The sequence below is a fragment of the Doryrhamphus excisus genome, chromosome 1 (assembly GCF_030265055.1).
Source record: "Doryrhamphus excisus isolate RoL2022-K1 chromosome 1, RoL_Dexc_1.0, whole genome shotgun sequence".
Taxonomy (NCBI): domain Eukaryota; kingdom Metazoa; phylum Chordata; class Actinopteri; order Syngnathiformes; family Syngnathidae; genus Doryrhamphus; species Doryrhamphus excisus.
This window is the reverse complement of record NC_080466.1, coordinates 6,544,026-6,566,029: the sequence shown is the minus strand read 5'-3', so window position 1 is coordinate 6,566,029 and position 22,004 is coordinate 6,544,026. Positions and strand designations below refer to the sequence as shown.

General features: G+C 38.8%; 4 protein-coding genes across 6 annotated transcripts; 2 read left to right on the top strand and 2 right to left on the bottom strand.

Moving 5' to 3' along the window:
* The first annotated feature begins 1,199 nt into the window (after positions 1–1,199).
* gtf2e2 (general transcription factor IIE, polypeptide 2, beta) lies at positions 1,200–10,557 on the top strand. Its single transcript, XM_058068274.1, has 8 exons — positions 1,200–1,418; positions 3,280–3,460; positions 7,920–8,002; positions 8,446–8,553; positions 8,978–9,160; positions 9,280–9,373; positions 9,882–9,997; positions 10,412–10,557. The coding sequence occupies exons 2-8, from the start codon at positions 3,301–3,303 to the stop codon at positions 10,529–10,531; spliced, it is 864 nt and encodes a 287-aa protein (XP_057924257.1). The 5' UTR covers positions 1,200–1,418; positions 3,280–3,300; the 3' UTR covers positions 10,532–10,557.
* On the bottom strand, positions 2,675–6,852 carry smim18 (small integral membrane protein 18). 2 transcript variants are annotated; one of them, XM_058068298.1, is made up of 3 exons: positions 6,711–6,852; positions 3,809–4,166; positions 2,716–3,391 (listed from the first exon to the last, which is right to left on the bottom strand). In XM_058068298.1, the coding sequence occupies exon 2, from the start codon at positions 4,159–4,161 to the stop codon at positions 3,838–3,840; it is 324 nt and encodes a 107-aa protein (XP_057924281.1). In that variant the 5' UTR covers positions 4,162–4,166; positions 6,711–6,852; the 3' UTR covers positions 2,716–3,391; positions 3,809–3,837. The 2 variants fall into 2 exon arrangements, with proteins under 2 accessions (XP_057924290.1, XP_057924281.1); XM_058068307.1 differs by lacking the exon at positions 6,711–6,852 and having other exon boundaries at positions 2,675–3,391; positions 3,809–6,701.
* On the bottom strand, positions 10,040–12,927 carry dctn6 (dynactin subunit 6). The gene is made up of 7 exons (XM_058068286.1): positions 12,808–12,927; positions 12,578–12,642; positions 12,351–12,456; positions 12,187–12,272; positions 11,794–11,841; positions 11,568–11,710; positions 10,040–11,485 (listed from the first exon to the last, which is right to left on the bottom strand). The coding sequence occupies exons 1-7, from the start codon at positions 12,921–12,923 to the stop codon at positions 11,393–11,395; spliced, it is 657 nt and encodes a 218-aa protein (XP_057924269.1). The 5' UTR covers positions 12,924–12,927; the 3' UTR covers positions 10,040–11,392.
* Positions 12,928–13,040: 113 nt separating this feature from the next.
* Positions 13,041–21,573, top strand: hgsnat (heparan-alpha-glucosaminide N-acetyltransferase). Of its 2 annotated transcripts, none has more exons than XM_058068238.1 (18): positions 13,041–13,302; positions 14,068–14,186; positions 14,266–14,402; positions 15,371–15,486; positions 15,579–15,648; positions 15,766–15,835; positions 16,438–16,541; positions 16,823–16,899; positions 16,985–17,015; positions 17,092–17,252; positions 17,337–17,452; positions 17,741–17,862; positions 18,472–18,598; positions 18,673–18,759; positions 18,859–18,936; positions 19,943–20,013; positions 20,121–20,233; positions 20,314–21,573. In XM_058068238.1, the coding sequence occupies exons 1-18, from the start codon at positions 13,044–13,046 to the stop codon at positions 20,493–20,495; spliced, it is 2,040 nt and encodes a 679-aa protein (XP_057924221.1). In that variant the 5' UTR covers positions 13,041–13,043; the 3' UTR covers positions 20,496–21,573. The 2 variants fall into 2 exon arrangements, with proteins under 2 accessions (XP_057924221.1, XP_057924229.1); XM_058068246.1 differs by lacking the exon at positions 13,041–13,302 and adding an exon at positions 13,629–13,788.
* The last annotated feature ends 431 nt before the right edge of the window (positions 21,574–22,004 follow it).

Here is a 22,004-nt window from a genome sequence, read left to right as displayed (position 1 = left end):
CACACACCCTAGCACTCTTGAGGACTTCCGCATACATAGGTTGTGCAGGCAATCTTCATCGTCCAGATCATATTGATGTCAATAGGATTGACTGGTGTTAGAAAAAAATGAGAGTGCAGAGCCATCCAAAACTTATTTCAGTGCATATAATTATCACTCACTTCATAACTCTTAATTCGGATGTGCAATGTTCTGCATTTAAGTTTGCTGCACTGTAATATATAATAAGTTGACTTTACTTCAAATAAATATGCAAACTCACCGCCTCACAAAAAGTAGTTACTTATATAGAATTTACTGAATTATTGTGAATGTGCAGTACTTAAATTAAGATAAATAATTGGATTATAGTAACTTGCTCATTTACAGGCAACCATCTGACGAGATCAATACAAAGTGAACAAATGTAACAGTTACTGATTGTAAAAGTACCAGATGGAGGGGTAGGACTTAATAAGCTTTGCTTCTTCCTACTCCTTTTGGACATTTGGAACTGGGAACTGATTATGTGATGCTCTCAATTGTAATCTGATGCATGTTCAAATGAAATAAAACCATTACCATTACCATAACGTGCAATTCAACACACCTGTCAAAATTAAAGTTAATGTCATTTTAAACAATTAAATTCTAGAAATTCTTAAAAATGTTTATTACTGTGCACTGCAGGCTGTCCATTATTGTGTATGTGTTTTATAGCATGTGCGGATGAAAAACACACATTTTTTGGTTTTGTCATACAATCCCAACTATGCCTTTGGGTTTTGTAATGAATGCACAACACTTTATTGACCTATTGAAATGCATATACATTTGATAGTTACACACACACAAAAAATCTTACTGTCATCATGGCAGCCATGTCTTTCTATTTTGTTCCCTGCTTCAATGATCGCTTTGCAAAGACTTCAATAAACATATGTTGATGAACACTCACTGACAACTTTAATGTAAGCGCAGTAAGGTGTCAATACGTTCTAAAAACGATGACGTCAACTCCTGTTCGATTAAAAAATATATTATGAATGTGTCACACTGTGTAAATTGTGGCGTTTTATTAGCCGATCAAAAAAAATGTTTAAACCAAAGCAAGCGCTAACAAAAGCAAAAAAGACAGACATGCATTTTCAGAAACGCATTTAGTTGCAATGCATATTTATATCCGCGAGTTGGCGCTAATGCAAGTAAACATTATTAACGAGTCACACTTTAGCAACACCAGAAGAAGTGGATCAACCGACGGAAGCACAACCAGAACAAACAGTTGATGTACATTTGCAAAGTTTTTAGTAAATACTTACTACAATATCCAAGCAGGAAGAACCGCGTAGCAGCAAGTTGTTATTTCGGGGTTTAAAGAGACGACTATCCCAGTCGTCCCCCCCGGACTAAGGCTAGAAGAGGAGCAGTAGTGTTTGGTAAGTCGTTTGCTAACGATAGGTTTAGCATGATGCAGTAATGACTGATAAGCTAATCATCATTTATTTACTGGCATTGACATCCATGCTTATGTCCGCTAATGATATATGAAACCAACAGCATCTGGAAAATTCAGATTAGGCGCATTACGAGCACATAAACCCACCGAAGCAGCTAGCCTTAAATGAGCTAATCTTACTAAACTTCTGCTAGCACACGTATTGCTTATACCAACTTCAGCAAATATGTTGCGGACTGCATTGTGTTGTACTCACAAGACTCATGGTGTTTCGTTTGTTTTTTGTTCTTTAAATACTACTTCTCGGAGCTCGAGTGTTAGCACGTTTATTTAACTTTTAAATGATACATTTCATTGTATGGATTATGATGCGTTGGTATTCAGTGTGCTATGGATTATATTTGTCAATATACAGTACTGTATTGGCACAACACTACCTCTTTCAGTTTAGATTAAAATAATTATGAGGCTGGAGTCACTGGAGATAGCAGCAAGACCTATTAAGGACCCATAATATGGAAATTGGCAGTGAGGTGCCCAGAAGCCTTGTTAAAATTCAGAAACTGTGCATCTTTTTTTCAAAATAATGAAATAAAGATTGCCCTAGAGATGCACCCTCATAACTACAAAGGTAGTACGTTCATATGGCAATCAAGACACTGGTGATAGTTAGTCAAATTAGTCAGTAGACTCACTTTGTATAAGTATATTATGCCAGCACAGTGGACTAGTGGTTAGCATGTTTGCCATGCACACAGTCAGGACATTGGGATGATTTGGGTTTCAATCTCCGTTGGATGTCTCTGTGTGGAGTTTGCATGTTCTCCCCGTGCATGGGTTAAATCCGGGTACTGCGGCTTCCTTTCACATTCCCAAAAACATGCATGTTAGGTTAACTGGCAATTCCAAATTTTCCATCTGTATGAATGTAAGTGTGAATGGTTGTTTGTCTACGTATATGTGCCCTGTGCTGTGTTCGTCCACGACTGTCAGTGTTTCCAGCTCCAAGAAGCGCTATTGTCCACTTAATCCCCTTTTTTATATATACACTGTAACACTGTGTTCAAATTTAAATTATATATGTAAAGTATATGGTTACAATACTGTCAGAATGTTCTTTTAATGTGACATCACTGACACATCTTGGTGCGTAGAAATCAATCAAACAGCAGTGGTGCTTTATTTTAACACAAAACCTAGGTTTTGTATTAACAAATGAATGAAAATAGACTGAAAATCATGTAGGTATTTCATTCGTTAGTGATAAGTATACATGGCATAAAGTTTATGTGAGAAAGCACATTCAAAACCAATATTTTCAATTATACTTTATTTAGTAAAGTGACACTGAAATATGGGTTGAGAGTTAGAAGCCCAGTGGGGGTTCTCAGGGTACCTGCACGATACGATGCAATTCGTGATACATAGCTCATGATAATGATCTTGATACGGTGATATTGTGACATCAAAAGAAATTAAGAATTTCATACTTTGTATTTTGCTGCATTCAGTTGGAATACGCTCCAGTTTACCTGTGAGCATATTTTAACCAGAAAATAAGCAGCAATATCGCAAAAACGATGATGTTTTAGTGCAACATAAGTGTAAACAGGATTTTAGTTAGTCAGTTTAGTGTCTTACAGTGACAGCATATTAAACTCAGTCAGAAAACATGTCTCTCAAGTAGATAAACTCTTTAAAGTAGATGCATAACAAAAATAATATTTACTGTAGTATGGCAGTAGTGCCGTATATTTTGTAGTGGCGGTGCTCTGCAATCAATTACATGTAGCAGGAAGTTTGTAAATTACAATGAATGCATTGTACTTTGTCCTGTCCAGATATTTCAACCACCAGTCAGAATGGATCCAGCACTACTGAGGGAGAGGGAGCTCTTCAAGAAGAGAGCTTTGTCCACACCAGCTGTAGAGAAAAGACTTGCTGCGTCAGACTCTGGATCACACAAGAAAAAGAAGCCCAAATTAGACAAGGAGGGCTCATCTGGGTCCAAACAAAGCGCTGGTGAGTGAAGAAATCATAGGAATATAAATCGATACATCGATGTAGTAGATGAATTGTTACACCCATAACTCACATCCTTGCTTACATACTACAAATATTTTTTTTTCTATAAGATCATAACTCTGGCAAAGCCACACATTAAACACATATGACAAGTTATTCAACATTTTTGTCGTAAGGCATAGGAAAGAATACTTTGCTCAATGTGAAACCAAATAACTACAGAACCACACATCACCTCATGTAGAAATGCATGTTAAACTATTTCAGTTATGTCAATGCTTCTCAAATAGTGGGGCACATTATTGGTGTCGGGGTCGTGAGAGGAATGGGGAGTAATGTATGTACCGTGGTAATACTTTTCCCTTGCCATGCTTCTATAACACCTCTGAATCAGGTTCTGGCTCCTTGTAAACACTGGTCATCAGTTTGCTGCAGTTGCTTGGCCCCTCCTCTTGGGGTTCTTGATGCATTTTTCCTTTGGCGCAGCAGCCGCAGTCCAGGACCTCATAGAGAACGGCCATGGCCGCTAGAGACAACACGGTGAGGATGAAGAGCAATAGGATAACAAAGCAGGCCACGTTCCAGCCGTCGTGGAAGGGGTAGATCTCCTGCACCTGCTGGGAGACTTGGGAGAGTGGGTTGGCCTCTCTGTGCCGGGACAGATTATTTGTGTCTGACATTGCTGTGACGTTGGCCATGATTTCTGGTTGGAAATAACATAAACAGAGAAATTGTTAAAGTGGAGACAAAGCGAAGCCGTTGGTCCATGCTGAATTTATACACATACGCCTGTTGATTGTTGCTGAGCGTATCAACATAAGACTAGTGTCAATTTAGCTGCAATAAACACTAGTGGGTGCATAGCTGTGGCAATGGTAACTTTGCTGCCCTGGTGAACTTTACTCCATTCATGTCATCCATTGTTTTGCTTGTATAATACAAAATAACAGGTCTCTTTATTACCACATCAAAAAATGTTCTCAACTTGTAATCTTTTTTTAAAAAATTTACCTCAGCCTATTCAACAAACTAGTTTTTCCTGTTCATTTTGGATGTCAAAATCCTATGTATTGTTTTTCCACAATGATTTGCAAGATAAATGCAATGAAACTAATTCTTCTTCAGACTATAAGGGTTGAGACTGACTCTCTTGGTTTCATCCACATAGTACACTTCATTTAGCCTTGAAAGGTGCTTTTTGCCATGGTTTGGTATTTCAATCTAGGTGCTAGCATTCAAACATATAGTATCTCACCCGCTTCCTGCTCAGAGTGTGAAAGCCACACTCCATGTAATACACACACTGAAAAGATGATGTGTGCACAAATGAAAAGAAACACAGCTGGAATAGGTGCAGATTCTGCAAAATCTAGAATGTTTTCTGTGCGGGTTATTGTGTGTAGCTGCGCTATGGGACACAACAACTCAATACAAAGAGTCAAAAAAATGAACATAATAATAATAATAGGTCCCCTTTAAAGAAAATGCTCATTTTCACTCTACACTCTGTTATTGGCCAGTCACACACAGCAACCGCCTCTCCCTAGACGGCCGCAGCAGCCACAGAGGAGGTTAGCGTGCCTCATTCACATACACAGTGCAATTGGAAGTTGAAAACGGCTTGGCCATTGTTACAATTGTAACAATGGCCATTGTACACTTTATTAGGTTTTTTTTTATTAGGTTTTCTTCAACTCGCCACTATTTTGGTTTGTATCTAAAGTTATTTGGTATACTTGTTCCGTGACATGGGCCAGGGATACCCAACAACTCAGTTGGGGTAGCATGAGCACTTTTTTTCCCCTTGAAATGTGTTTTTGAGTCGTCAGTGCACCGTCGCGTATCCCCAACTTCTATCGCTCCTTTGCTCATTTTTGGAATACAGCTCTATTTTACTCTCTTGTCTTCTAGAACAAGATGGACATTATTGGGTACTTGTGCTAGCGAAACAAAGGGACACGTGATTATGTGTAATTAACTTACTGTCAATATCTAAAGTTGTTCATATTGAGAACCATGCCTTTTCTTATGTTACGTCCTTGTGAAACTGACTAACTTTTTGTCATCCACTGTCATCGTTGCAATGAGCACTGGTTACATAACGCAGCGTCTTTATTTTGTTAAAAAGCACAAGTTTATTTTGACACCCAAAGTTGTTTTCCGGTGTTTCTCCAACTAGTATGCTGCTGAATATCTGTGTAAACATATCATAAATAGACAAATCACAATGTGCCAAAGACACACGTGAGATGCGCATGTGTGTCAGAATGTGTGAATTGGCAGACTGATTAAAATAGAAGCGATTTGAAAGTGTATGCCGTGTTGCTACGCATGCGTGATGTGACACATCTAGTGTGAATTCGGGGTTTGAGGTAGTTCATTGTTGACTTGTTACGTGTTGTGCTGTTTTATTTTTTGGTTCATACCGTGATTAAGAGGCTGGCTTTTTGTTTGATGACCGGCATCCTTCGTTTTCACTCGCTGTGTGGGGTTGTTTGCTGAAGTGCTTCTGCTATGTGAGTTATGATGCCATCTGCTTTGTGACTACACACTATTCACTTCATACTGATCACTTTTAAGGTGAATTTGAGCGAGTAGATGGTACAAAATCTTACCAAAAAAGATATGTCGTTGTCAGTTATTTGTGGTGGCTCGCCAGGTCCAGGGGAGGCCAGGGAAGCCCTGCATCTTTTTTTGTTTGTCTGTACTGTTCTTACAATTTCCTCTTCCTTAATAAATCCAGTATAATCTTCTCTTCAGCTCATTGCCATGACAACCGATAAAATACTACTGCACCCATCTACTGCTTCTAACCATAAGGCCTTAAATTAACTCCAAACCCAGTACTCCCAAAGGTGCAGTCAATCTCCCAGTCATACACCAGATACAACCTAATGCTCTCCCATTAGCACAGCTGTCACTCCCTCATTGATTTGTCAATGAGAGCTCCAGTTTCCACCTCCACAAACACACAAGTGCACATCCATGCTATTCTATAGGAAGCAATGTTTATTTTATTGCATTCATGTTCCGTCTTGCCCTAAATGACATAATGGTTCTAACGGTTCATAATGGTTGTTAGCAAAGCTTCTAAGCATCGTTATGACATCCTGCATCCATCTATGCTAGATAGTGCGGAATATTGTTGCTAGAATGAATATTAATGCAACATCAGTCACACAGTGAGACGGAGAACTGCGTGGAGACCAAATGCATGCCTCAAAAAAAGAGAGAAATTGAAACCCACCTGCTTTTCCGGCTCAGTCTTGAGAGGATGCTAGTCAACAAATGCTCTCTCCTCCTTCTGCTGACCCACCTATCTCCTCTCGTCTACTGCTGTCCTCCCCCTGCATTCACTCCTCCTCAGTGCTCCCATGCACCACCAGCCCGCCACTCCTTGCAGTGCCTCTTGTCATTGGCTCTTTTCCCTTGGCCCTGCCTCAAATCCATTTGTTACTCGACCTGTCACTATTCCAGTAGCTACCGCCCACCAAGCAGCTCAGCAGTCGTAGTGGCTCCCTCCCACTGCTTGAATCATTCAGGAATCAGAGTGTCTCTTGGCTTTGCTTGGACCGCCTTTGCAGTTTCCAGAGACTGAGCAGCCTCATATTAAGAGGACCAACCGAGAAGACTACACTTGGTTTTGTATTGAATTTTTTAGGATGCTTTGTTTAAATTACTTTGAAAGACCATAAATATATCTTGTTTATAAAGGATGGGCATTTGTCAAAATTCCCTATGACAAGTGGGGAAAAATAATAATTTCATTGTTTTGAATACAGTTATCCCTCTTGTGTCGTGATCAATTGGTTCTAATCTCGACAACAATAAAATAATTTCTTGATAGAGGATTTCTTATTAATAAATATATTTTTGTAGTTCGAGCATAGACAATCTGTTCACAACCTTCAAAATAGAATTTTTAATCATCATCAGAGCCCTATAGATATGAAATAACACCCCTAAAGTCACCTTTACACTTGTATTACCAATATAGCAGATGTAATAAGATTACCGGAAGGTTCTGAACTTTTGTTTCCATGCCAGTGTTGTATTGAGCATATTATTGTTGCCCGTTGTTCTGCCATGACATGGATGTAACTCGACTTCCATGCTCTGATGTCATATTAACTTTCTTCAAGTAGCAAACCATATGAGACTGAATCACGCCTCTGCTGGTTGCTCCCAAGTAGTGCAAAGCATTTTTGCCTCAGCTGCGTCATAAATAACCAAATCAATCAGAAATTATGCCCATTCCCTCATTTTATAAATGCAGCTTGCTCGTAACAATCACAATCGTAACAAATCACATGAAAATCATTTGTAGATTGTTGACCTGAAGATAATTACATATATTTCTAGTTTCTTCATATTTACTCATCTTCGATTCCTGTCATTTCCTTCCTCTTGTAGTATAGTAATCTCAACTGATTTTTCTTCTCTATTCTTTCCACAGAGTCCAGTAATGGCAGTTTTAACATTAAGACAAGCTCCGGCTACAAGTTTGGTTGCTTGGCGAAGATAGTAACTTATATGAAGGTAAGAAAACGGTCATGAACTCCAATACACAGTTCTGTCAGGTACTTTTCCTTTTTAAGAAGATAAACATGCCTTTATCTGCACTGTCAGAGGGGTATTCATTTAATTCAATTTACTACATTTCATACTACATATTTCATATGTCAAAAGTGTCCTTTGCATAATATTTGTGCCCAAGTCTTTTGTTGGGGATGGAAACAGCTTGCTGATTGGCTGTTGCCATAACCGGACACAAATAGATGGATTGCATTGGAATATGTACATGTTATGTGTCAGTTGTTCAGCACAGGGATTTAACATGTTTAAGCTTAAGTTTAAACTGCTATGGCTGTGTTTGTGTTCTGCAGATGGTCTTAAAACTACCATCATATTTTTAAAACTGTAATTACTACTGTGTGACTTAATCACTCGCAGCGATGTGCTATTTCATCCTTGTTTGGTAGACAAGACATCAGAATGGCGACACACACTTCCTGACGCTGGAAGAAATTCTGGATGAGACCAAACTTCTTGACATTGGCATGAAACAGAAGCATTGGCTCATGACAGAGGTTTGCACAAACATTGTACCAAAGTACTGCATTGACCCAAATATGAGACTATTTGTTTTATCTTGAAAAAAAGTATGAAAAAGTAGAGATTTTAACATACAAACCAACAGGTGGCACCAAATAAACTCTCCCCAACTGACTCAGGGCTTTTCTTCCTGTTGCTTTAACACATACCAATAACACTTAGAAAAACATTTCGTGTTCCACATTATGTAAGGTAGTAATATAAAATATTAATTTAAATATAATTTCCAAAGATGTCTGGGAGAAAAAAGGGTGTTTGGCTTACAGTCAGTCTTATCTTATATGCAAGTCAATGCAGTACTTACCATTTAGCATCACTTTAATGGATGCCACAACTTAAAATACTAATGCTACTTTTCCTGACTAATCATGGACACTACGCCCTTTCTTCTCACTGCAGGCATTGGTTAATAACCCAAAAATTGAGGTCCGGGATGGCACATATGGCTTCAAGCCCAAATACAACCTGAAGGACAAAAAAGCTTTACTGAGGCTGCTAGACAAACATGACCAGTTAGGCCTCGGAGGAGTGCTGCTGGACGATGTCGAGGAGGGGCTGCCCAACTCTGCTAAGGCCATAAAAGTATTAACAAACTCCAATTCAACATTCCCCAAAATATTGGTTGTGTTGCAAAAACACATTGATGCCGTTCCCATATTGTTGCCAACGCCATAAAAAAAGTCTTATATTGTGTTTTTCAGGCCTTGGGGGATCAGATCACATTTGTAACAAGACCAGATAAGAAGAAAATCCTGTTCTACAATGATAAACACTGCCAGTTTCTGGTGGATGAAGGTGAGCCATCCAGTATCTAGTGACATGCAGGTGAGGCAGAGCATAATATAAAATAAATATTTAATTTAACTGTACTCTAAATAGTGCTGTCCTTGCTAAAATTAGCAAAGATATGCTTTTCCTGAAGGCGGAACTTCAGGCTTGTGCTTTGATGAAATACAATTCATCACGGCAATGTGTACACACAACTTGGGGTTTATCCAGACTTCAATGAGGTACCTTTTCAAACTGAAAGGGAGCAGACAATAAGTCAAAATGCAAGATATTTTTATGTTCTGCTTAGTTAATTAATTTGACTACCAGTGAACCTCACCACAGGTCACCGGTGCTGTCGGATAACTGTATATGATATAATTACTCAATACAAATAATATTACCTTTTAATAATAGTACTTAATACAAAACAATGGTTTTAACATGGTGCTAATTCTATCACAGTATTATTTTCTGAATATAAGGTAGTCAAAAACTAATTTTCTGCTTCAAATCCTTCAATGTCCAATGGTAGAATTTCAGAAATTGTGGAGAAGCATTCCTGTGGATTCCATGGATGAAGAGAAGATTGAGGAGTACTTGAAAAAGCAAGGCATTTCCTCAATGCAGGAATCGGGACCAAAGAAAGTGGTCAGTATCTTCTGTTTCGAATCAGTTTTAATAGTAAAAATGTCATCTCCTTGATCAGTTTTTAAATACGTTTCAAATTTGTCAGACTTGATGAAACTAATTTACAAACCAAGTAAACTAATTTACTAAACAAGTACAGTGTAGTGGTTCCAGTCGTCGACAACCATGCATTATTTGTTTCCTAAGGATCTGAGGTTTAAAGGAACATTTTTTTCACGAACATTAGGTTAAGGTTCTACATTAGCAAATGCACACCCGCAGTGGTTGTGGAAGTGTGTGATTCAACCAAACTCCTCCATTGCAACAGTCCCAAATCTTTTATTGCCTCTCACATTTCACTAGAAGTAAACAGTAACATTCATTGGAAGACACCAGTGCCGAGGCTGTTCTGACTTATGTTTGTGCTTCCTGCAGTTACCAGTTCAAAAAAGGAAAAAGCAAGCTGGTCAGAGAAAGAGACACTTCAAGACCCACAACAACCATTTGGCAGGGGTGCTGGAGGACTATACTGATGGTGTGCCAGCCAAAAAGTGAAATTAAATTCTTGAAATACTCTATTAGCTGCTTGTCCTGTTCTCGCAGTCTATGTAAATAACGACTACTTTGTGGAATCCACGTCAGCTGAAGGACATTTTGAATTATGTAAGATCTTTTCAGGCATCATTGAATTGGATCCCACCACTTTTGCAAAGGGAAAGAGGCAGAAATCTTTGTGTATATAGTTTTTCTTACATTTACTTTAGCAAAAGTGTATTTGTGAGTATATGGAGGACATTTGGGGCAGTGCTCCTTAAGTACAATAGGCACAGTTTTCAACACTTAACAAAAGTGCAGAAGGATTGTGTTGTCTCACATGTGATCTCACAAATCACCTTTGATGCCAACACTTAAGAGTTGAAGTTGCATTCTTTGGCAGCGTGCCATCCTGCTTTTAATAAATGATGTCAGTCTGGTGTCATTACAAATATTACGCTGTCTCTTTATTCTAGATTTTTGTAGAGTTTGAATAATTGTAATACAGCAGTTTTGAGAGTACTTCAAGTAAGGTGCGGCAGCTTGAGAATAAAGAAAAAAATTGTGTTTAACCAAATAATCGGAGCTAAAAAAGGGGGCAAACTGGTTACTGAGACTAGTTCAAACATGGGGAAAAACACTTTAAAACGAGTATTCATCCTTTAGAAATGACACTACATGATTACGAGTGCAAAACGAAGCACATTTAATAGATTATATTAGTATGGACAGCAGGATAAAAGGTGAACTGCTTAATCAGCTGTGGTAGTTAGTAGAAAATAGCAGTATGGAAAAGTACTGATGAAAATAAGTATTAACACTTCCTTTCAGCTTTAACTATTTGCCTTTTAAAATAAAACTTTTACACAACTTGTCCTCAGTCTAGCTAGCAGCGTGATTGGTTTTCACAGTTTTCTTTAAGTGGTGATAGTTGGGCAAAATCTTCATGAGGAAGTCAAGCTGAAGGGTCTGGGGCTGTAAGAAAAGAAAAAAGACAAAAACCTTAAACCAATTTTTTTTTAATTTTGGACATACTATTTTTGGGGCAACCATGTACCTGTGGTCTCTCTGTCTGCACTCGCCTCATACATCCTGAGCCATAGATGACTGTGTTCTCAGGTATGACCTCGCAGGTGTTCACCTGACAGAAGGCCCCGATGATGCAGCCACTGGTGAGAATGACGTTCCTCCCAACGTCAGCTGGAGGACACAATAGAGGGCAGGTTATATGCAATAATGAAAACATGACTGTTTACGTCTCTCTCCTGTGATATTCATCTCACCTTTTGATTCTATAACATTGTTATCACCAATTTTAAGTGCTTGTGACACTGGAGAATCAATTAAGGGAAAATTATATTTGGACAGGTCAGACACTTTACAAAAATATTAAATTACAGTTCAAACTAGCCAGCAATAATTTAGAGAACATGAAAAAGTGGGATGGTTAGTAAAATAGAGTTAGTAAAATATTGTGCATTATTATGTACAGATTTTATAAACAATGTTGCTTCAGATGCCACTGTTTTGTACTAATACCACAGGAAGCTAAATTGCTAATTAGAGCAACACGCCCTGCAGGTATTTTCTTTTTTAGACCACGGACCTAGTGACCATAGGAAACTCGGTATTTGACTGAATACTCTAAATTGTAGAATTTATCATCAAAAGGATACCACAGCCAACTTCAAACACATTATTGATGCCAATGGTCATTGTCTTTGGCTCCACTTCGGCATCTGGTGTGATGTTCTCTGGGTAACTATAAGATAGAAATTCAGAAGCATTTAAAAGAGATACTTCGGACTTTTTGCATTAAAGTGGGTGTAAATTGCGTTACCTGTTGATGATGACAGCTTGTTCCTCGATTAAATTGCCTTCTCCAATAACAATGGGCCCTGCCTCTGCAATGATACGCGCTTTTGGGTGGACCACTGTTCTTGGGCCTAAGTGATGAGAAGAGTACTAAGATTGGATACTGTGCAAGAACATTTGGCTATGCGGTAAACGTAATACATGGATAGTAGTGATTTTGTTTTGCCATCGAGGCCAAGCAAGACTTCTTACCTATCGTGACATCCCCTCTGATCTCACTTTCAACACAGACAACGGCCCCTGCAGCTATTTTAACACTGCAAAAATAAATAACAGGACATTAGCGACACTGACACGTAGAATTGCTAGTTTAGCTCGCTCACCTCGCCCTATAGCATAGCCACACTTCAACAGGAATATTTACTGGTCGTTTGGTTTGTTATGAGCATTAAATAACGTAACCTATGACAAAATTATATTACCTTTTCTGTGCGTTTTGTTTATCCGTCATTGTAATGGCTGAAGGGAGGCTCCAGAGTCGACACTCTACTATGCTCGACAATCGATTTGACAGCCTGCCATCGACGTTAACGCGCATGCGCCACTTTCGCCGCCTTTGATGCATTCAATTGATTTTGTAATAAAATGTACTTTTCATATTTTTCATATTTATTTGTATTCACACAAAACAAAATAATGGGTTGGTGACTATTACAATATGGTTAGCATAATGTACTTTGACCCTTCTCGCTTCCCCTCGTACCAAAACAAGGCTGGTCGGAAGTGGCATCTCTTTGCTATGGCAAAAAGGAATCACAACAAAAACACTAAAGAGACGTCGTCGGTCAGATCAGCAACCAAGCCACATGACAAAGAAATGGCACAAACATCAAGAAAACATGCCATGTTTTATGTTGCAATTATTGTACTATTTGTAGCTGTTTGTGTGGCTCCATTGACAGCTGAAATATTTTCCCGTAAGTATTCGCAGCAAATCTAAATTTGAGATAGGTTAGCTTACAAGCTAACTGCTAAAATGCCTTGAAAAGAAACTCAGATTTGCTACACCTCCTTCGATGCTTATCCTTAAGATTATTCCTGTAGCTGGCTGTCTGGCTTGACGAAACGATTTATATCTATCTACTCCGTGTGACATGACAACGCGAACTTCAAAGTGACACCAAAACTGAGCACAATTAATTCATAGAAATATTTCGAAAATGACCTTCAGACCTTTGAAATTCCCTCTTGGGGGTAATTGTCGGATTAGATCATCATGTGACTTTGAAGCCGTCACGAATCCAGACCACGAGCTCACATGCCTCCTTCGCAGACATTAACATTAGTGTATCATTTCGTCCTCTCTCTGTGCTCATTTTTCTCATTGATTGATTTCTCATTTTCTTAATTTGGCATGACCTAAGTTTAATGAAATAATGCTGACAGGAATTCACTTCTTTGAGGTATGTTACAGTATGTTTGTATTTTGTAATGACTGTATGAGGGCATTAAAATAGGTTCCTCCGATTGATGAAACATTAGAAATAATGGATTGGGTGTTTTTATTGCGACAATTAAGCGTAAAAAGTGGATCCGATTGTATTACTATATACAGACACCATTCCCTCATGTGTAGGTGTGGTCATTCTCAAAGAAAAAAAGGAGGAACCTCATCTTCACTGCATCCTCTTTGTGTCTGCACACTTCATAGATCTAAGATGTACGTTTATATCTCTCTGCAGCTGGATTATCTCACTATAAGCAACACACAAACTTAAAGATGGATCAGGCTTTTCTGACTGTCATCAATGAACTGGACACTGAGGTAGCGGTATCCTGGGTGTCGCAGCGGTGCTATCAGGTAAAGTTAAGAGAGAAATATACAAAGTTGTTAATGTGTCTGTGCATAGCTAACGTTGTCTTTATTGTGGATGTGCTAGTGTCTTTATCAACAGCTTGGGGTGGTCCCGGCTGTGACAACTCCAGGTCAACCAAGCTCTCAGGAGTTCACTGTAAGCACGCAACATGAAATTACACTACAACTCAACAGCACTACTGTCAGCCAAGACCTCTGCAGGTATGTAAAGAAAATACACAGATTTGCATATTCAAAGTAGACAATGTAGCGCTCAAGTTAACTTTGTATATACACTACTCTGGGTGTTATATGAATGCCTTTTAGTTTTATTCATACTTCCATAAAATGGATGTGAAATGTTCCGGGCCACTTGTTGACCTCCAATTTGTTACACATTGGAGTCAGTTGTGTGTGCGTGTGTGTGAATCAACTTCTTGCATTTTTAAGATGACTGTTATTGATGAGTCGTTATTGATGAGTTGACAAGTTTTTGGATGACTCGCTTCCATTTTTAATTCACTCTTTTCTTGACATTTTTGTAGCAACAAATTGACCTCTCCAGTACTACCCTTTAACTGATGTTCACAAGGATATAGTAGTACCACACTGTGTTCCAAATACTGTTATTATGCAGGCAGAGGAGGTAGCAAATACTTCAGGACTTGGAACACTTGTAGTAAGGCTTGATCAACCTCCAGTTGTGCAGAACAGTTTTAAATTGTTGACAGTAACAGTCGGTAGCAGTTTTTGCAAGTCTTTAGTGAAGAAGCATTCAGAAACACAGTGCCTCGGCCTTTGTTTCCTGCCACTTATTTTCCCCACCTTTGTGTGTAACCTGCTCCTTCTTTTTCCGCTGAGCATCGACATGAACGGCACCACAAACTTTGACTGACCGTGTGCAGTTCTAGGAAAAAGTAGATGAGTCACTTCACCGAATAGGCTATCATTGTTCACTTAAAATTGTCATCCCATTGTCAAACGACCCCTCACCCTTTTAGGACTTTAGGTGAGTAAATGTGGACCGCTTTATGTTTTTCCCATGGCCCCTAATCCAATTAGTCCAAGATTGTTCCTTTTAAAAGATTGCATTCTCTGATAACTATATTATAGTATGTACTAAGTTACTGTTGAAGAACTGAACATGGATCAGTGTCACTAAAGATAATCACATGTGCTTTCTCCCGTAGAGTTCCGTTCCACTTTGGGGAGCATGGAAACTATTCTCTATGGGTGAAAAATATAAATACTTCAGCGGTCAATTGCTCCATTGTAACTGATGCAGATCCTGTCAACAGCTACATACGTGAGTCCTACACATAACTATATACACATGCATGATGTTGCATCTTGAGATACAGTAAATGTTATGTCTCACTCTGTATGTACTGTATACAGCCATCTTGGTAGCGTTCCTCGTCTTTGCTGGATTGGGGTTAATGTCTGCTCTTCTAAGAGCTATAGTGGGGTAAGTCATGATTGTGTATACACTCATTATTTTTGTATTAAACATTAATAATGCCCAAAATTCATGTATTTTGGATGTGAGCTGGACTGTCTAACCAGTTTCACATCTCTTTCCAAGATTGGATATTGTGAGGGGCATCCTCTTCAGAATCGGTGGTACCTTTGAGACAGAGAGGCTCATCAACTCTGTGAGTGAAATATAACTATGTGTTATATATGTATATATATGTGTGTGTGTGTGTATATATACACACGAATGCATCATCTGGCTGTTATGATTTTTACACTCCCAATAATTGCTAAAGGGTCATACAGTGAATGGAAGATAAAAAAATAACTGCTCTTGTTAACAGTCTGTAAAATGTTTGTCATGTGTACAGTGAAAACACAATGGGAACACTGAGCAATTAAATTCTTACTTTGCTAGTTTGCCTCCACAAAGACGAAGATAAAGGGAAACAAATATATATGAAAGAGGAGGTAGAATCTACAGAACAATTTAAGACAGTGTGTGTACTAGAGTTGGCTTGCAAAAAATGAATTGTGCACCGGTAATAATGTGCAAAGATGGAAGCATTGCAGAGGCATTGCCCAGTGTAGACATTCAAGTACAGCACAAGCAAAGAAAAAGATGTGGAATTGATGTCTTGATTTTTTTCCAAATTCATTCATACAGCTCTCATTACGTTTAACACTGCTGTGTACAATATTTTACTGAAGACTGAATGAGTAAGTATGTATCTAATGAATTTATGTCAACATTGAAAATGAATAAATGTCAACCCCTCAGGAACTCGGCTCTCCTGGTAGGACAGTGACACCAGTTACTGACAACATCCTCCCCCCGCCACCCAGTCCCAGCAAGAGGCTACGATCGTTGGACACATTCAGAGGGTCATTTGGCTTTTTCTTGTATCAATATGGCACACTTAGCAATGGAAGAGCTTAATAGTAAAATCAAGAATGTCAATCATTGTAAGATAGGGAAAGACAATTTCAGGGTTTTCTTTGTGTTTTTTTTTTTACAAAATGCAAAGTGATTCCAAACTTTGATAACCGCTGAGTACCCGGAATAAATGAGATTACATCTCATTTGTTTTATGTAATACATTTTAAAAATTGTAAATAGACTTTGCGGACCCCCTTTATACTGTATATCACGTCATGTCTGACAGGATCTCCTTGGTTATTATGGTGTTTGTCAACTATGGAGGAGGGCGATACTGGTTCTTCAGACATGAAAGCTGGAACGGTGAGGCTCTTAAGTTTCATTGACGTTAACATGTTTTTTTTTTGCTTATTCTTGCTTCTAAAAAGGACATGTTGTGTCATTCCAGGTCTTAGTGTTGCAGATCTGGTCTTCCCCTGGTAAGGATTGTATTATTGTTGCACATCTCATTTTTGTTGTTTGTTTGTCATGTTCACATTATTCCTACCGTTCCAGGTTTGTTTTCATAATGGGAACATCCATTGCGCTTTCAATCAATTCCCTGCTCCGCTCAGGCTCGAGGCGCACCTCACTGCTGAAGAAAGTAGTGTGGAGGAGTCTGCAGCTCTTCATCATCGGCGTCCTCATCATCAATCCCAACTATTGCCTGGGGCCTTGTGAGTTTTGAGCTCGTCTTTGTGCCACTCTCGCTTGTTCATTTCATCTTTGGAAATAACTCCGCACTCACAACTCAATCACAGTGTCATGGGACAACCTGCGGATTCCAGGTGTGCTACAGCGCCTGTCCTGGTCATATCTGGTTGTAGCTTGTCTGGATCTGTTGGTTGCCAGAGGTCACGTTGACATCCTCCCAACGGTTAGTGACATAAGAGAGCCATGACAATATAAATTGTATGTACCATAATTGCACTCAGTAACTGGAGAGAGAAAAACAGATTTATATATAGTATTTATAAGCCGCACATGAAAGTCATGATGACATTGTGAGTCAGACTATTGTATTGAGTAATGACCTTTTGATTTTTGTTAACAAACTCGTCATGAGTTCCATTATAGCTTGTGATTAGTTCCTGACAAAGAAAACGCTACCGTTTCCTCACTGACTTGCAAGCGGCAAAGTATTTAACCACTGACTTTATCCTAGAATGCATGGTGGTCCTCTTGTGTTGATGTCCTGCTCTACTGGCCCGCCTGGCTCTTTGTGGTCCTCTTAGAAGTCCTTTGGCTCTGCCTCACTTTTCTACTTCCTGTGCCAGGCTGCCCAAGGTGAGTTAAACGGTGAAATGCATTACTGTGTGCAGTAGTCCCGAAACCTTTTTGACAGACAGATTAGTTCATCCATCCATCCATTTTTTTATGCAGCTTATTCCTACTAGGGTTGCGGTGGTATGCCGGAGCCTATCCCAGCTGACTTTGGGCGAGAAGCGGGGTACATCCTGTACTGGTCGCAAACCGGTTCATGTTTCCACAAATTTATTTATGTATTATGTAAAACTAAGACGGTAACAACATCAAATGAAAACAACAATTCTGCACATTAACACGCAAAAACATCATCCAAACTTGCCTTTATGCATTCCCATATAGTATCGGCATTAATGACCAAATATGAGGTGAAAGAAAAAGGAGGAAAATACAGTATAGTCATCTATCTGTGGTTGGGGACCCTTGCTGCATGTAATGTGTGTGTAACTAGCGAGTGTAGTTATGTAAATGATGCGTTGTTTGCTACCAACATTGCTCACACGTTTGTGACAAGTGTAAAGTACATCAACAGCAGCTTTCTATACCTAGTCTAGGATAGTTAGGCCTAGGCAGATGTTCATGAACTAAAAAGTTCAGTTTTTAATTTGACTTTTCTCTCCTTCGTATCAGTGGTTATCTTGGTCCAGGCGGCATCGGGGACATGGGCATGCATGCCAATTGTACCGGTGGAGCAGCTGGTCTTGTTGACCGCTGGCTGCTCGGAGAAAACCACATCTACCAAACACCATCATCACGGGTTAGTGAGAGATGGATATGCATGTGAATGTGCTAATCGCAACGTATGTAGCCTGAAGTACATTTTCATTGAAGGTCATATACGACACTCATGTGCCATACGATCCTGAGGGTGTTCTTGGCAGCATCAACTCCATCCTTATGGCTTTTCTTGGCTTGCAGGTATATCTGTAACAGCATGTCTGTCTTGTCTGCCTGGTATCTACCTCACAAGTCCTATGACACATTAGAACATTTCTGATTGTTGTGTTTTTTTCCCAGGCAGGAAAGATAATCATACATTACAGAGATCTTCACTCAAGTATTATATCAAGATTTCTTATTTGGGGTCTCTTTTTGGTAAGAACATTTGCTTTGCACACTAATTTGGTAATCAAAATCAAATAAGACCCATTTACGTAATATAGCTTTGTTGCAAATTACAACTGCAGTAATTAGCCCTATCAGGATAACAAATTTTGGTTGTGCTATTAATTATCGACCGATATTCAATAATTTGACTTAAAAAAAACAAAACAATTATCACTAAGATTATCATTGTGTCGCGTCATCATTGTGTCATGTCACATTTGAGCCACTAGTTGGTACTCAAGTGTACTGAACCTGCCATATTGCGCTACAAGTCGGGGGACGTCACAACTACACACACAGCAACACATTAGGTGGATTAAACCAAAAATACACTACCAACGTATAATGCAGAATATTAACCAACTACTATGTGAGCTCTAACCATGTGCTTCCCAGCCTTTTAAACAAAAGCTGTACAACAAAGCACTCTGGGAAACAAGAAGTAGTATGCTACACTATATAGATCATCTCTGTTAAGAAAAAAAACACGTCAATTAAACCTACACACACAGTTATGCATGGCCACACTGGAACTGTGGCATTCAGCTAACAAACTATCGCCTTTGTGCCGTCATTCATATTTTCACTAACTGCTAGCACTTATGCAGCCCCGCTACTGGCACAAAGAGGCTTAATAGCTGAGAATATGTTCACTCTCGTCTGTATTCATTTCATATCGAGCCAAAGCACACAGAAACATGCAAAGTGAAGCCTGTTGTCATCCAGCCGGTGCGGCACAGAGAGACGCAGACTTGCATATACTTATATGTCAATTTATTGAGGGCTCATAATAACCAACCAGTTTTTTTTATTGTTCGAAAAATCTATATATCCATGATCATGACAGGCCTAGCAGTAATAAACTTGTTTGATTAATATGCAAATCTTTAAAGCATTACAATCCTTATCAAGGAACTCATTGTGTGCATTTGGGAAATATATAGTGGCTCCAGAATGTGGTATCTTGTAATATTTGTGTATGTATAACACACAGGGAGTCATTTCAGCTGTTCTCACCAAGTGTTCCACAGACCAGGGGTTCATTCCTGTCAATAAGAACCTATGGTAACACCGTTTTAAGTTTCTAAGTTATTTGATACATTGTGCCAAAATCCTTCATTATTGTAGTTTGAGTGAGCGTATAACATGTAAAGTGTCATTCTTATTTCTAGGTCTCTGTCCTATGTGACAACACTGGCCTGTTTTGCCTTTGTGTTGTTTGTACTGGTCTACTACAGCGTTGATGTGAAAAAGTGGTGGTCTGGAGCACCTTTCATCTATCCTGGTGAGCAACTTTAATAATACAAGAAAGCTTCCACAATCATCATGACATCTAATCTTTCACTTTGTTTTGTTTTAAATCAGGCATGAACTCTATACTTGTGTATGTGGGCCATAAGGTGTTTGAGGACTACTTCCCCTTCCGGTGGCGCATGGTCAACACTCAATCCCATGCTGAGCACCTCACACAGAACCTGGTGGCTGTTTCCTGTTGGGTCCTTATCTCCTACATTCTCTACAGGAAAAAGATTTTCTTGAAAATTTGAAAAATGGAGGGCGTTTGAATGAATGACTTTGCATTCAGCCAGAAAGGGTTTTTTTTTTGTGATCATTGCTGAAGTTATCTACAAACGCTTTTGGAAATGATGAGGCTATTTTATCACGTATGGACTATATTTTTGTTCTCCTTTTTCCCCAAAAGAGGTTATTTCGGTCGCATCCATACTGTATGTAGAACAGTTTGATGGCTTCTGACAGAACCTCAGCTGATATATCTCATAACTTGGGGAGAACTCTTGAGCATATAATGAATTAATTATAAAGTATATAATGAATGTCACTGTGCATCTTTATTTTCCCCAATATTTGCACTGTAGACTGCAGTAGCAGGATAGAAAAGTGATGGTCTGCTGGTTGGGTGCTTGTGAAGTTGCTAAAGGTTAAGCGCAATCAGCACTTGATGGATTATTAACTGTAATTTTTCAAGAATGGAAGCAATAACATATAGCTTTCTAGGCCCTTTGTTACATTTTCCTAGAAGACAATGGATCATGTTCACTTTTCAAATCTCATGTGGAACTGACCTAAGTGACAGCAAAAGCTATTGTGAACCCCTTCATAGTAAATGCCCAATATTAATCATTATTATTATTATATTAATATTATCATATTCTATACCACTTATCCTCACGAGGGTCGCGGGCACGCTGGAGCCTATCCCAGCTGTCTTTGGTTGAGAGGCAGGGTACACACTGGACTAGCTGCCAATTAACCTAACATGTTTTTGGAATGTGGGAGGAAACCGGAGTACCAGGAGGAACATGCCCAATATTGCCAAATGTTTAATTACAAAAGAGTATTAAAGTTCAATATCTCTAGCTTGATAATAATGTTCTCTGCGTATGCATGAAATATGTGTTTTTTATGTTCAAAAAAGTGTTTTTATGTTCTCATAAATTCACCCACTTTATTTTACAATGCGACCAGGTCTTAGAAGAGACCTGTCTTTAAATTGCTTTGAAAATCACATTGCTGTATCGATGATAAAATTGTTTTGTAACTTTTATACTACCAAAAACTGGGTTCAAAAGGAGGTTTATGTAATAAAATTATGCTGAATATTCATGTGGTTGAGCATCACTGTGGAATTTGGATGAAATGCAAGATGAAAGCTATTGTTAGCAGTACAATAATTTAGATTTTTTCTTTTTTTTTTTTTAGATTTTTCTTAGACGATGACAGTTATTTTACTTTTATCCTGGATATAATGTGACAACGGGATTGCTGCATCTTGTCGACGTAATGTTAATACATGTGTTGTTTTAGATCTTATTATCGCATGTTGTTACTCTCTGGTCAGACAGCGTATGTGAAGTATTAAAATTTACTGCTTCCTTCATTGCACAGCACAGCGTGGGAACCTAGTCTAGATTGGAACGTCCTTGAGAAAGAAAAAACTGAAGCGAGAGCTCCCGTCGATCTCGCGATACCATAGGTCAGGTTCCATTCGTGTTTGTTGTGAGAATTTTCATGTTCTCGCGCGACTTTACAACTTT

Coding starts and splice junctions, on each gene's coding strand:
- gtf2e2 (XM_058068274.1), top strand. CDS start 3,301: ATGGATCCAGCACTACTGAGGGAGAGGGAGCTCTTCAAGAAGAGAGCT. Junction 3,461..7,919: donor TGGGTCCAAACAAAGCGCTG/GTGAGTGAAGAA, acceptor TTCTTTCCACAG/AGTCCAGTAATGGCAGTTTT. Junction 8,003..8,445: donor AGATAGTAACTTATATGAAG/GTAAGAAAACGG, acceptor CTTGTTTGGTAG/ACAAGACATCAGAATGGCGA.
- hgsnat (XM_058068238.1), top strand. CDS start 13,044: ATGGTTAGCATAATGTACTTTGACCCTTCTCGCTTCCCCTCGTACCAA. Junction 17,016..17,091: donor GCAGATCTGGTCTTCCCCTG/GTAAGGATTGTA, acceptor CTACCGTTCCAG/GTTTGTTTTCATAATGGGAA. Junction 20,014..20,120: donor CCTGTCAATAAGAACCTATG/GTAACACCGTTT, acceptor TCTTATTTCTAG/GTCTCTGTCCTATGTGACAA.
- smim18 (XM_058068298.1), bottom strand. CDS start 4,161: ATGGCCAACGTCACAGCAATGTCAGACACAAATAATCTGTCCCGGCAC.
- dctn6 (XM_058068286.1), bottom strand. CDS start 12,923: ATGCGCGTTAACGTCGATGGCAGGCTGTCAAATCGATTGTCGAGCATA. Junction 12,457..12,577: donor CAGAGGGGATGTCACGATAG/GTAAGAAGTCTT, acceptor CTCATCACTTAG/GCCCAAGAACAGTGGTCCAC. Junction 11,842..12,186: donor TGTGTTTGAAGTTGGCTGTG/GTATCCTTTTGA, acceptor TTGATTCTCCAG/TGTCACAAGCACTTAAAATT.